The sequence below is a fragment of the Gobio gobio genome (assembly GCF_949357685.1).
Source record: "Gobio gobio genome assembly, chromosome: 17".
Taxonomy (NCBI): Eukaryota; Metazoa; Chordata; class Actinopteri; order Cypriniformes; family Gobionidae; genus Gobio; species Gobio gobio.
In genome coordinates this window covers 28,646,429-28,662,070 of record NC_137110.1, presented here as the reverse complement: position 1 = coordinate 28,662,070, position 15,642 = coordinate 28,646,429, and the positions used below count along the sequence as shown (strand labels likewise).

The 15,642-nt window shown below is 38.1% G+C and overlaps 1 protein-coding gene across 1 annotated transcript in view; it reads left to right on the top strand.

Moving 5' to 3' along the window:
* The first annotated feature begins 270 nt into the window (after positions 1–270).
* The window catches only part of card14 (caspase recruitment domain family, member 14), a 36,381-nt gene continuing 21,009 nt past the window's right edge, over positions 271–15,642 (top strand). Inside the window, exons 1-9 of the mRNA XM_079839997.1 lie at positions 271–1,010; positions 1,934–2,071; positions 2,304–2,510; positions 2,823–2,941; positions 3,556–3,708; positions 3,819–3,938; positions 6,622–6,747; positions 6,878–7,027; positions 7,139–7,249. Coding sequence (XP_079696123.1) covers positions 800–1,010; positions 1,934–2,071; positions 2,304–2,510; positions 2,823–2,941; positions 3,556–3,708; positions 3,819–3,938; positions 6,622–6,747; positions 6,878–7,027; positions 7,139–7,249 — 1,335 coding nt within the window. The 5' untranslated portion in view covers positions 271–799. The remainder of the gene's footprint in view (positions 1,011–1,933; positions 2,072–2,303; positions 2,511–2,822; positions 2,942–3,555; positions 3,709–3,818; positions 3,939–6,621; positions 6,748–6,877; positions 7,028–7,138; positions 7,250–15,642) is intronic.

The window sequence follows — 15,642 nt, the reverse complement described above, 5'->3', positions numbered from 1 at the left end:
TTTTTTTAGTTCCTTTTTTTTTTTTTTTTTTTACATGTAGACTTGGCACAGTGCAGCACTAAAGTATGTCCCTTGCAGACAGTTGTCATTAAAGTGACATAAGCAGATTTTGCATTACCACACCATCATACCTCCGCAAAGGCAGATTATCATCAGCAAAGTACATGCTGTGTTTGCATGTGACTTGTAATTTCCCATAAACTTTAGAATCCCTCTTTCATTTCCTTTTTTCCTGTTGGACTTTGTACCTGTTCACAGCCTGTTTCATTTGCTTTAGATAGGAAGAACTTGCTTGACACAGACAAATCACACAAGAAGAGCGGATGAGTATATATTTTCATATATAAATTACAGTTTGCTATGTAAATAAAATCTCTGTATTGCTTTAGTGGATAATGGTAATCTGAGCAACACAACCACATCACAATTCAACCCATCCTCTAATGAAAATAAACAATGTGTAATGTCAGGCATCTTTAATGTTTAAAATGTGTGCTTTTTGTTTAAGGGGAAATCCACATGACATGCTCTGTGTATGTGTGTATGTTGGTGTGTGTGTGTTGCGGGAAAGCCTCTCCTTGTTATTCAGGTTTCCTCACGCACCTGCGAGTGTAAAAGGGGAGGAGATTTAACTTAACCTGTCTTACATTCTCACTCCTTCTCATTTCTCATTTCACTTCTGCTGTGTTTATGCCTGCATTGGAGTTGTTTTTATTGCAGTTAGTTTTAAATTTTTTAAGCATTTTTAAAATCCTCTGTGTTTATATGTTTGACAAAGTGTCTGTTTCAGGATTTCAGCATGACTGAGAGTGTCCAGAGCACTCCAGACTTAAAGGATCTAGAGGAAGAAGAACTGTGGGACCTTATTAATGATAACCGCCATGCCATCTCTCTCGGCGTCCGTCCCTGTGTTCTCATCCCTTACCTGCGCCAGGCACGTGTCCTCACAAACCTGGATGAGGATGAAATTTTTACCAATCCCCGTTTCACCAACCGCTGCATGAGGACCAGTAAGATACTCTGACTTATGGGAATCAGGGGAGAGATGTTTGAAATACTGTATACCAGAACATGACACAAGTTAATGAAGTGCAAAAAAAAAAAAGATTTTTTTTCTTTCTAATATTTACCTTAAAAAATAAAACAAAACAAAAAATAATGGAAAGGTGGAAATTAAGATATATTTTCTTCCAGGATAGTTGATGTTTTGTTTTGGATTAGAGTGATGAAGGTGAAAATGAGCAAGTATTGAAAGGTTGGGTGGTTTATCTATCAGAAATGTGAGCAAGCTTATTGGAAATATAGATACAGACATATTAGAGATTATGCTGATAAACGAAAAGGCAAGAGTGAAAGGAGCATGTAAATTAAAGCAATGTCAACTTAAAAGTTCAGTAGATTCCTTAAATGTTTAAGTAAATTGAGTTGACTCTCGTATAACTTAAATTATTTTGACGAGTTCAAATAATGTAAAAACATAAGTTAACATGACTTACTAATCATATAATTTTTTTTTACAGTGTAGGTCACCATAAATGAAAATTCATAATTTATTCACACTTATGTTGTTCCAAACCTGCTGTATGCTATTATTTTTTCAGTGAACTATAAAAATAGACATGGCAAAAGTAGAATCGCTTACCATACAATGTTCAAAAGCAGTGCATATACACTGTTTGTTGAAACTATTTAAACTAATGTTCAGTTACTACACATGTGAGAATCAATCATTTAAACGTATATTTTTGAACCCGGATGAAAATAACAGCATATGGGTTTGGAAGAACATGAGGGTGAGTAAATAATTATTTAGGTGAACTCTTGTTTTAAGGAATACTTTTAAATTTGATTGATTGTATTGAAAATAAAAACATTTTAATGCATCTTACGGTATTTGTGATATAATGTCTGAATTGTCCATCTTCTTCTGCAGGTCATATGCTTGACATGTTGCATGTACAGGGTCGTAATGGAGCAATGGCTCTGCTCGAAAGTCTGATGATTCATTACCCAACTCTCTACACACAGATCACTGGCCGCGAGCCCAGCATTGAACCTTCAGGCTTCAGTGGTCAGTCAGTGCACCTTTATCCTACTCAGTTTCTGATCATGAAGCACACGCAAAGTAGTTAAAGCGGGTAACTGTAACATTTGTTGATTTGAACCCCAGGCCTCAATCTAAACTTCTAAACTGTCGATTAAACAATGTAACTCAAATTGATATATTTCCATGTGTGTTGGAGGGATATGTTTATCACTTTATTTAAGGCTAATTTGTAAAACCTTGCTTCTGTGCTTGCCAGGCCTGATAAATTACACTGAGCTGACAGAGTACCTAGTTAGTGCTGTGAGCAGTATGCAGACAGAGCTACAAGTGGCACGGCAAGAAGCTGTACGGCTGAAAGCTCGATGCTGTGAGCTGGAGGGGAAACTGAAACAGGTCCAAAAAAATAACGAAGAGTTCAGCCAGATGCAGGAAGAGCATGGACAACTTCGCAGTCACCTAGATGGTGTGCACTTAACACAGCTTCACATCAATGTGGCTATAATGTTTCATTAATAAATCATTAGCAAACATGTCATTTATGTACATTAAAATGACGTTTTATAACATTAACTACAGTTAACTATTAAATGTAAAATGTTAATGCAATTAATGAAAGTAAATTTTAAGTGTTTTAAATTGTTACATGTTAATTATATGCTTTGAGATATTCAGAATTTCTTTTAAGTTAAGTGTGCGGTACAATGTTTTTGCACAAATAGACAGTGTTTCTTTGCCCATGTCCAGACTATTTAATGTCTGCTTGTCATCTGCGTAGGTTTAAACAGGAAACTGCTGAAACTGAAGGATGAGAAATGTGATCTCTATGTCAGATATACTGCAGTTCTTGAGGAGAAGTCTGCAACCATCGTACGCAACAGAGACCTGCAACTGGAGGTAAGGAACTAGGTTTTATGTCTCTGTATGTATGTATTTATTTGGACTTTATTTGCCATTCAGTAAGTTACAATAACAAATTGTTTCATTCATGTGCCTGATAGAGAGTAGAATTACATCATTACTCATGTAAAAATAACCCTGATGTAAAAAAAAATGTTTTATTATCTTTTCTGGTGGAAATGGAAAACTTTCCAATTGATAATGTAAAGATTTCAAAAATACCAGACAAATGTTAAGGCTTGTCTAAAAAAGTACATGCTGTAAGCAACATAAATGTTTATATTAATACATGACATTGTACGATGCCGTTTAGTGCGGAATCTGTGGAATGTATTACATAGCAATTGCAAGCATACTTTCATATAGTTGTTTTGTTTGGTTTGAGCTTGTTTAGATGGTTACTGGGCAATGGATTTTGAGCTGCTGTTTACAAGAAATCTGAACCCTTTTGCTTTGCTTTTTTTCTGCTACATTAACAAAAGAAACTTGGCAAAGATCCACTAAGAGGACAGAAAGAAACTATTAATCAGCACAACAAAAACAGTAATGCTGGATTGTTTTACAATAACATCAGGGCACAATTCAATCTCTTCTCCTCACCTCTTCTCCAGATTTACCAGCTGCAGTGTGATTTAAGGAAGGCACAGAAAGAGACAGACTTCCAGAGGCAGCGTTCCTTAAAGAATCCCAGTGACACACAGAAGCTCAAAGATGAACTCAATGCTGTACGCGCAAAGTTATTGGAGACTGAGATATTCTCCCCGGTGAATAAGAGACTCGTTTTTTTAGTAATATATCTAGACAAATTTTAGCACTCAATCTTATCTGACTGACCTTCACAGTAAATCTGTCCGTCTCTTTCTTTTTCAATCAGGTACAGCAGGATATCCTTGAGAACGATTTAAAGGAGACAGAGACCAGACGTTCAGAACTTGCTGAGGATGTCAGTAGACTAAGTGAGGAGAATGAACGACTCCAGCAAGAGAAAGAGGAGGTAAAACTGGTCTCTCGTTAACCTGAATATTGTTTGTTTGTTTTGTCTTTCAAAATGTTGTACTTTGTATAAAACTTACGTTGTACTTTTTTCTTATTTAAAGGGATAGTTCACCCAAAAATGAAAATTACCCCATGATTTACTTACCCTCAAGCTATCCTAGGTGTATATGACATTCGTCTTTCAGACAAATACAATCAGAGTTATATTAAAAAAATCTCCTGGCTTATCCAAGCATTATAATGGCAGTGAATGGGAGCCCAAAATTTGAAGCCCAAAAAAATCCATCCATTATAAAAGTTGTCAACTCGGCTCTGGGTGGGTTAATAAAGGCCTTCTGAACCAAATCGATTGTTTTTTATAAGAAAAATATCCATATTTAACACGTTAAATAGTAAAATATCTAGCATCCAGCGGACCACCTTCCAAATTCAATTTACGGAAAAAGCTTAAAGGTGTCATGAACTGGCTTTTTAAAAATTTTTATACTGTTGTCTGAGGTCAACTTATGACATTCGCATGGTTTTTACATTCAAAAACATCATAATGAATAAGTAATAGGCTATTTTCTGCCTTGGTTTTGAGGCTCTCTGAAAAACGGTCGGTTTTCATGGGCGTGCCGGACTGAAGTCTTGGAAATAAAAGATTCACGGCTAGGATTGGATAAGATTTGCATATTTATTGAGCTTCAGCTCCCCTGTCAGTACACGTGAGGAATTGTTTTGAAAGCGTCTGGGAAAACGCTCACAGGGCTCGAAAAATATCGAGTCGTTGGGCGGGCATGAGGCGGTGCTTCTGCATCCTATTACGTCAGTGGTCGACATATTGTGAGATCTCTCATTTTCTGGACCTGGTGTCTATAAAAGCTTTTCTTTGACTAACAAGGACATTTTCTGAAACTTACAGGATATTCTTATATCACAATGAACTTTTATATACCAAAGGCTCAAAGGAAAGTTGATTTCTGAATTCATCACCCCTTTAACTGCCGTGACGTTGGACGTCGGACTACGTCGTTTGAACTGTGAGAGTTACACTTTCTGCGTAAGTTGAATACTGAAGGCGATCCGCCGGGAGCTATATATTTTACTCTATAACATGTTAAATATGGATATTTTTTACACAAACGAATCAATTCACTTCAGAAGGCCTTTATTAACCCCACGGAGCCATGTGGATTACTTTTGTAATTTATGGATACACTTTTTGGGCTTCACATTTTGGGCAACCATTCACTCCCATTTTAATGCTTGGATTAGCCAGGACATTTTTAAATATTATTCCGATTGTATTCGTCTGAAAGAAGAATGACATAAGCACTATTTGGACGGTAATTGTTTCTCATGTGAATGTCCGTAAAAAATTTTTGGATGCCACCTGATAAAACTTGTGCATTCGGATTGCGATTTATTCACACGGTGGAGGAGTGAGTTTTTTGATCATACAAACATGGGAATAATAAGAATAAATTCATATTTAATTTAATAATAGGAAATTATGAATTATTTAAAGTTCCTGTTAAAATAGTATGTCATTTTAAAAATATGGAAATTAGCAGAAATAAGTTAATTCAGCCTCTTATTACATGAGGTAAACATAATGCTGCTAATTTAACGTATATAAAACCCATTTTAAATGTTTACGTGTTTTTCTTCTCTTTCTCTTTTAAGCGGTAATAAAAGATAATTCTTATAAATACTTTCCAGTATTTCAGTAATAAAAGTGTAGGCTAGATCTTTAAAATGCATCCAAATTAAATTACCACACGTCCATGGTGTTTGTCTAAAAACAGTAGGTAATTCAGCCAGGGATTTTTACGCGAGCGGTGGGAGAAAAAAAACTGACATTCTGGATTCGGACGGCAATAAAATCACAGACTAGCCACTGTAGATGATGAAAATACCTTACGACCCCACGAGAAACAATTACCGTCCAAATAGGGCTATTAACCTAGGATTGCTTGAGGGTGAGTAAATCATAGGGTAATTTTCATTTTTGGGTAAACTATCCCTTATAAACTGCGTTTCCACTGAAATTACCCGGAACAATTTGTACCAGGAACTTTTTTCCCCCCAGATCTGCTACTGTCTGCGTTTCCACTGCGGTCTAAAGTACCGGAAAGATTAGGCAAATTAGTCTGGTGATGTAGGACTGCGTGCGGCTGCTCCTCCCAGTCAGTGACGGACAGTAATCATTTTTGCGCGATTCTGTCTGCAACAATAACAAGGAGATGCAAGCAGTGCTGCTTTTGGTAGACATGTATTGGTTTAATAAAGAGGTTGTTAACAAAACGGCGGAAAAGAGACGAGCATTGATACTAAAGCGTATTCTGAAAGCTCGTAAAGCTAGATTTAAAATAAGACAACGTATGTTATTATCAGCTACTACGGACATTGACCGTGAGATGGCTGAGACGAATGCGCGCCATCAGACAGAAAGAGCTGAACGCAGAACGAACGAACCTCGCAAAAGACTTTTAAAAATACCGGTTGAAATAAAATGCTGCGTGATTTCAACCAATCAGCATGTTCAGCGCCCAAGTCCCACCCCCCGAAAGTTCCCGAACTTTGAAAAAGTACTACCCCGGGAGCATGGCCGTTTGGAGGGGGAAATATTTACCCGGAACTTCATTTAGACCCTGGTTCCTGCTGTCGAAACAATAATCTGCTCTCACCCTTTTTAGCTCCTAGAAGAGAAGGACTATTTAGCCCTGGAGGTGGAGAAGTTGACTGTGGACTGTGAGATGTACCAGCACAGGAGTACACTGTTCCAGAGTCAGCTAGAAGAGGTGCAGGCAGAAAGAGACAAGGTCAGTATCATCAGTGCTCATAATTAACAAATATCATACAAAAGTCTTAAATATGTTTTCCACTACTGAGTCCACTACTGGCCAATTAAAGTATTCTTATCACAGATACTACTCATGTTTTTTTTTTCAGGCATATTTGTCCCGTGATGAGGCCCAGGCTCAGATCGCACGGAGTCTTGCAGAGAAGGACATGCTGAGAGGCCAACTAATGGAGCTACAGGAGAAGGTTTTCGCCATGAAAGCCTGTAGCAGGCAAAGAGAAAGAAGAGGAAAATCCAGGGTAAAAGGGATAATTTTCAATTATAAATTCAATACCCAACATACAGTAGTTTACCACAATGATTTAGCAAATCCAGTGCAATTTTCAATATTTTGTCTCTTGAATGAGCAGGACAGGAAGTTTAGTTGCGAGAGCAGTGAGGGCCCTCCTTCCAGCCCCCCACCCAGAAGACGGCTATGTCGCTTGAAAGCGATCCTTCCTGAGTCTTTCAGCTCATATGAGGTACATTTGTACTGTAAATATTCTGCTTATCAAAGACTAGTGTGTCCCAATCTGCGTACTTATGCACTGTTCTATGCAGTTTCGTAGTATAAGTAGTGTGAATAGTGTGTTTATGCTGAAAATCCCAAATAAAAAAAAGTACACTTTAAACACCTGGATGACGCACTTAATGAACTGAAAAAACAAAGTGTGAAATTTTGGACACTTCATGCAGCTTTAATTACGTAGCTGAGGGGGAGAGGCTATCAGACTCTGATGTTGAATGAAAAAATAACATCACATACACGTATGAGTACATAGTGCTTAAGTGCATAGTGTAGTGTTGGGGTAACAGCTTAGGACCCAGGACCAGTAGTGAAAAATGAAGACCAGGAGTCAGATTAATTAAAGAAAATTTTACTGAAGAATAGTTTGCAGTTTCATCAGCAGAAGCCAGCTTCAAGAGGAGTTTGTAGGCCGCGCTCCCTCTAACAGTCTCCCCGCCTCCGTCTAACGTACATACAATTTTCTGAACAGTTATACGGTTTTCAAGGTCTAGACACGTCATTACTGCCATGTGGACTGATTCTGATTGGTTCTAACAACATGCAATGTAAGCAACTTTCCACACGTAGACAGATAGGAGCATATATCACTAAAAATGCGTAGACTCCGTGTCGCCCAGGCCCAGATTAATCCTCAATGACCTCGGAGGTCACAGAAAAGACGCCTCAAAGTCTGGAATCGTTTGCAGAAAGGACCATCTCCAATACTGGATCTGCACAGAATCATGAGACGCACACACAAAGTTTCCCAGAAAAACAGTTTCCATCAAGGTCGGGACATCTTAACTAACTATCAACAAAGTCCTTCTTCAAAACATGCTGATACTAACTCTAGTTCAGAAGTGAATTTATTCTATTCTATAAAGAAAGAAAAGTATTATCAGAGAGGTACATTTCTGTTACATTTTGAGTCCCCAAAAGAGTCACATAGCTGTAACATAGATGACCCCGGGGGTCGCTTTAGGAAGACATACAGTTAACACATGCTGAGCTCTTCTCACTTCAAACACCAAGGACATTTGCCTGTCAGCACATCTTGACACAGACATCAGAGCTGGATTCAAAAGCACAGAGCAACTAAAACACTACAATATTCAAAATCACTCCTTGAATATAGAGAACTGATTTATCAAATGTAGGACACTGTTATAACTTGATTATCATTCATTCTTATTTTAATATTGAACATAAAATATTTAATATTTAATATCATTCTTGAAGGATATGTGTCTGATGAAGAGACAAGTGATGTTTGGCTTGACCCTTGACCCTTCATTCCCCCCTTTTAGACCATATGTGGGGGTCCCATACCGCCACGTCTGGTCTACAAGTGAGGTCACTACGGAAGGTCAAGTGGTGACGCATGTTTCCCTTTTAGGGTCACAATTGTCTCTTCACCTCATCACGGACATGCTGGCCACTAAAAAGACCAGTCCCCGTTTTGAGGCTCTTTACCCCTTCCACTCACAAACAGGGCCCCAATGTTCTTCTTTTCTCAAAACTCCTGATCAACATACTGATAACGTGCTTTCTCTCATTGAGAGGGGAACAGACAATATAGTACAATAGTTTTCATACAATTCTTGAGGGTTTCAGTAAAAGGAAATATAAAATAAAATAAAATAAAATAAAATGAAAGACAAATCCATATTTAATCTCTGGAAGCCGGGCTAAATGAGCAATCTCTGTTGCTGCATTCCCATCAAGTTAGAGGTGTGTGATGCCTCTAAAATCTGAACACATGACTGAAATTTGCAAGGTTAAAGTGACCAGAATGATCTCAGCTGACCCTTGAATGCCAATCTTTAAGGTGTTTCCTGGCTCTCAATTATGCGGTATTTGGTGAGCGGTATAGAGGGGCCAATATCAGGGCAGGGGCTGCTGTGTCCAGTCTTGACCTTGGCCCCTACGAAACACAGCTTCCCCCCCCAACAGAGATGCTGCTGGCCTTACAGACATCTGCCTCACCTCTCATACACACCTCACATAAAAAAAAAACACCCCCCTTTCTTGGAGGTGCCCCAATGGCGGTGACCCCCATTGGTTTAGGTTGTCCTCTGCTGGCCAACAGAAGAGCTTACCCGTCATCGGCGAATCACCTCATGCTCATTGGTCATCGCTTAAGATCGTTGACCCTCAACAGGATCCGATATTCTCTGGAACCTTTTGGAAAGTGCATTCAAGAGTCAGCAGAGCCCCGGGTCTGCTTTCAAATGAGTAAAAACATGGAGACAGGTTAATAATAGTTCCTGATCACACAGTTTTCCTGATACGAGTGTTCTCGTGAGACATCACACACGCCTAGGACAGACCCTCAGTCACCACTCAGAGAGCAAATACAAACTTTAGAAAATATAAAGGAAGAAACAAAATCATGCCTAGGGAGGATAATTAAATTCATGATAATAATATAGAAAGATAAATATTGACTAAGTCTTTGATTATAACTTTAATTAAGATATATATATACAATTATATTGGAGAGGCAGTGGATTCTAGAACCCACCCTTTAAGTTTCTCCTGAGGCCAAAGTGGGGGTATTAATGGTCTACCAATTTAGGCTGGTTCCTAATTTTTACTCAAGAACCCTTTTGCTAAATTTACTTTTCCCGACAGACCCATTTTTACTCATCATAGCCCACATAACCGTTGATGGACTTATCCATAAAAAGAAAATAGTTAATGTTAAAACCTTTTCATCAAAATGACTTAATTATCAATTCGTATTCCATTCAATAAGCTTGTTCACTCATCTTTATCTTGTTGACATTATGCTTAATCATACTAAATACCAAATTATTAATCACCATGTTATTAGTAAAACATTTAAGATCATTCATCAGGGTTTTCCTTAAAGTACCCTTTTTTAATTTTCTTTTATTCTCAATGTCTTGTTCATTAAAACTCTTCAGGTGTAAGCTCCAAATGACCAAAATCTTAAACCTCTTAATTCATGTCACTTGGTAGTGATACTTCATCAAATCCTCACTAGCCTTATCTTGCCACTTACACCCAAACGTGTCATAACTTTACAAAGAACTTACAGATTTCATAATTTCCCATATTACTTTAAATTTGGACTATAAGTCATCATCAATTTCTTTAAAGCTGTTTTAGAATGATTTGTTCATCCATATCACTAATTTATATCTATATTAACTCTTTACGGCTGTTCCTAAATTCTATTTCACAACATTAATCTTTGGGCTATTTCTCATTATTCTTCTATCAATCTGCAGATGCCACACAATATCGTCATTATGGTTTCTTATCTCTACTGCTCTGCAGAAACCAAAATATTATATTCCTCTTATCTCAATCCCAGTCACACAGAAAGACTTAAAGTCACTTGCTGGTTTAACATTAATTGTGGTTCTCTATATAAATCAAAATATCATAAAAAATTAAAATAAAGTAAAAATAAAACTTTTCATTTTTTTAGAAGTTATCTCTTTGGTCGCCCTCCGGCCTTTCAGAATTTTGAGGGAGTCTCTGGATAATTTAGATAGTGACTTCAGCCAATTTGTCACTTTGTCTCTGCCGTCAAGTCTATAACATTTACGCCTACTATTTTTAATCAATTGACATTATTAAATTTAAGCCCTCAGTTGAATTTAGACAATGGTTTTAACCCATGATGGACGGCAATCTTTAACTTTACAATTCCACTTTAACTAATCCAGAGAGTAATTCAAATCAACATCATAAATGACAAAAGTCGTCATAACAGACAGAGCTGGATAACAATCCATTTAAAGCTCGTCCCGTGTTCTGGATCATCTTTTCACCAGATTCCTTCAAAATTAACAGTTTCTCTAAAGGTTGTCGTTTACCTTAACCCATCTGTAATGGTCAAATACTCATTCCAGAGGTTAATGACACCCCATCAGGACAGAACAGTTCTAGGAACACATACAACATAAAGTGCAGTCACACCCACACACACCTTAAACATTAATTGCTCATCCGCAAATTTTACTTTTAGTGTTTACTCAAATTATTATTTAAACTCAGTTTTTGCATCTGCTCATTATTAATTTGTCTCTACAAAAGTCAGCTGGATTGTTTTGGTTCTGATATAATTTCTTTGTTTTGTTTCAGCTTTAGCAGGGCGATAACAAATTGCACCATCCCTGCTTCCACAAGCAGTCTCTCTCTCTCTCTCTCTCTCTCTCTAACCTTTTTAACAGTCTTCTAAGACTTTAACTTCAATGTGAAATTCATCTCATACCTTTTTAAACACTGTTTTCCCTAAAACATGTCTTATTATTTTCAAGTGATGCCATGTGCTTTTACTCATCAATATCTTCTATCATCTGTGGCGCAGGCTCAGATATCAGCCTTGAGCTGGTTTCGATAGAGAGAGAGACTTCTATGCATTCAGGACTGGTACTGCATTTTCATAAACTTTTAACTTGTCACTCTAGCACAGCATAAGACTTGGCTAGAGATCACATTTATCTTCCAATAAACGTCAGACTTCACACTATCTCAGCGTAAGACCTGGCTAGAAATTAAAATTGTTTTCAAATAAGCGACAGATATTTTCCTTTTAACTCTATCTTTTGCCAGAATTGACGGTTCCAAATAACCATAATTTTATATTTGTCTTTTACCCAAACAATAAATTTAACTTCAAACATCTAAATTGAGTCTGAGTTACTCTTCCAATTTTAGCCACAGCACCAGAAATGACATGGTGGGCCAGATTCAGATAAGCGAATTGTTTTATTACAGCTCAGCATGAGCTTATCTTTTGAAACCAAAACATCAGCTTCTAGGGTTTTTAGCTTTTAACACCCATTCTCCTACGGTGTTTTTACCAACATCCAGTCAAATAAACTTTATCAGAATTTTTCACGAATCATTTTAACATTTTTATCATTTAAACCCTCTATGTCTCTAATTATATAGTTACTGCCATTAATTTTTAACCTCATAATTTATTTTAAAATGATCATGGATCTTTCCTTTAAAAGGAATTCCTTAAGACTTCAATTTATTGAACTTATTACTTATTTCCTTATTTTCAATCTGTGTACCTCTGTTTAAAATCCCTCCGTGTCCGTGACTATATCTGCTTTTTCCTTTTTCTTTTCAAAAACAACTTCAAGTCCTTTTACTCAGACTACACAAACGAAATCCTACATCATTTTCAGTGATTTCTGCCAATTTATCTCACAAACAGTTAGGAATCAAACATTTTTCCAGTCTTTTAGCTTTTAGCAAGTCAAGTTTCTGATTAACTTTTCAAATTAGAATTAAAACCTTTGCTGCCCATTTACTTGATAATTCTTTCAAATTTCTTTGACGTCAGGGCTTCAGAGCAGCGCTGCTTACAGCGTTTGCTGTCTTTCGTCTCAAAATCTTTTTCTGGACTGATCATATCACTCAAATTTTTAGCCATCCTTTTAGTCAAAGTTCATACTCACCTGAAATTATACCAGCAGAGATGGAGGCGAAGATCTTTAACCAACACAGCTGTGGCTTCTGCGTGATGAAACTGCAAAGTACACTTATACGAAAAAGTCACTTACTGGTCCATTCCAATTTGGGTCATACCTTAAATTTTTACTCGGGATCGTTCCTGATGCATCCCTGGCAAACAACCCTGAATCTATTTTTATTTTGTTTAACTAATAACTTAATCCCTAACTGTCTATAGTCCTAAATTCGGGGATCCCCTATCTGAGTTGGAAGAGACAGAGAAGGTTTGCGGTGATGCACTGGCCCCCTTTGTCCAGTGCCGCATGCCCCTTTTAGGAGTGGTATCCTTACCTTAGCCCTTAATCAGCTCTCTCCCCTTTAAGCATGCCTACGTTGCACCCCGTTTCCAAATTATTGGCCTACTGGAGCGACTTCTTATACACCTTGTGTGTTTCTCAAAAAGCTCTCGACTTACTCAGAGTAGCCGAAACACAATCCTTAGTATAATTATTCCCTATTTCCCATTGAAATAAAGCTCTCCCGTTCCCCTAACCCAGTCTCTTCCAGTCAGACAAGTCTAATAATAAAAATATACTACCTTATCTACTTGTTTGCCAGAGGTGTACCAAGGAATGATTGCTCGCCAAATCTCCACCATAAACTGTTGGGGTAACAGCTTAGGACCCAGGACCAGTAGTGAAAAATGAAGACCAGGAGTCAGGAGTCAGATTAATTAAAGAAAATTTACTGAAGAATAGTTTGCAGTTTCATCAGCAGAAGCCAGCTTCAAGAGGAGTTTGTAGGCCGCGCTCCCTCTAACAGTCTCCCCGCCTCCGTCTAACGTACATACAATTTTCTGAACAGTTATACGGTTTTCAAGGTCTAGACACGTCATTACTGCCATGTGGACTGATTCTGATTGGTTCTAACAACATGCAATGTAAGCAACTTTCCACACGTAGACAGATAGGAGCATATATCACTAAAAATGCGTAGACTCCGTGTCGCCCAGGCCCAGATTAATCCTCAATGACCTCGGAGGTCACAGAAAAGACGCCTCAAAGTCTGGAATCGTTTGCAGAAAGGACCATCTCCAATACTGGATCTGCACAGAATCATGAGACGCACACACAAAGTTTCCCAGAAAAACAGTTTCCATCAAGGTCGGGACATCTTAACTAACTATCAACAAAGTCCTTCTTCAAAACATGCTGATACTAACTCTAGTTCAGAAGTGAATTTATTCTATTCTATAAAGAAAGAAAAGTATTATCAGAGAGGTACATTTCTGTTACATTTTGAGTCCCCAAAAGAGTCACATAGCTGTAACATAGATGACCCCGGGGGTCGCTTTAGGAAGACATACAGTTAACACATGCTGAGCTCTTCTCACTTCAAACACCAAGGACATTTGCCTGTCAGCACATCTTGACACAGACATCAGAGCTGGATTCAAAAGCACAGAGCAACTAAAACACTACAATATTCAAAATCACTCCTTGAATATAGAGAACTGATTTATCAAATGTAGGACACTGTTATAACTTGATTATCATTCATTCTTATTTTAATATTGAACATAAAATATTTAATATTTAATATCATTCTTGAAGGATATGTGTCTGATGAAGAGACAAGTGATGTTTGGCTTGACCCTTGACCCTTCAGTAGTGTGTCATTTGGAATGCAACAATTGTCTCAAGCCTGGGACACACTAGACGATTTTCAAATCTTAATCGATTTTAAAACTATGGGAGACCACAGACGTGAGGGCAGTTTCAACTGATTTTTTGCATTATAATCCTCCGAATGCACACACTAGAAGATTCGTCCAGACCGCGAGACCACACACCTTTCGATTGTCTCTCAATTTTCACAGTGAGATGAGATCTCATGGAGACTCGCAAGATCAAACGTGACTTGAGAAGAAAAACAAATGGAGGACGATCGACAATGTCAGCTGGTTCTCCTGGCGTGAGTTTTGTTTCACGGGAAGAAATAATAGACAGTAAAAGAAATGGACAGAGCGACCTCATGGACTTCTACGGAGAAAACTGAAGTCAGATAGAAGCACTCACTTCCTGATGGCTGAGCGGACTGCGCAGCCTCGGACTGAGCTTGACGACGTAGATGTGACGTGAGCAACCTGTCTGACAGTGGCAAGTCTTCTAGTAGTTGTGCAAAGTGAAATCTGAATCACTGAATCTTGCAGAGAGGGTGAGCAGGAGCAACTTTTGATGAATGAAGCACGATCTGCAACATCTCTATTGGCGTTTATGCCTCCACGTCCCCCGTTCCCCCTCATAGACAGTAAAAGATTGCCTACGAGCTTCTCCTCGGGTCTATATGATAATTTGACACAGTCGCGTGGTTATGACACAATCGTTAGCCTATATATTTACAAAAACAGCTTCTACGGGGCGATAGTGTAAGATACAAGGTAATGGAGCCTTTTATACATTGTCGTGTTTGTTTAGAAATAAACAATGGACGAATGGAGTCTTTAAACGCCTCAGATGTAAAGATATCCGCTGTCAAAGTGAGGCCAAAATGAAGTCAATGGGATGCTAACAGCAGGTGATGGCTTGGTTAGCAATGGCTGCCCCTATGGAAGGTACGCTTTCTGGGGGCTGGATTACCCCCTTGAAAGAAATACAAAGGAGAAAAAAAGAATATGGATGATTTTCTGATCAACATTCGGTTGGTGAAGCTTGCTCACTCTCACTGGCAGCCTGATCAAGAGTCGTAAATAAGTTTGATATTTACAATTTGGAATAGTGCGGGCTCCAACGCAATTGGAGCAGTAAAATAATCATAATGACACCACACAATTGAGGATTTTTGGGACAAAAAGTTGTTTGCGACAAGCATCGAATCGTTGGAGGATTTGGTTCAGAAATACAAAAAAGAACTACAAACATG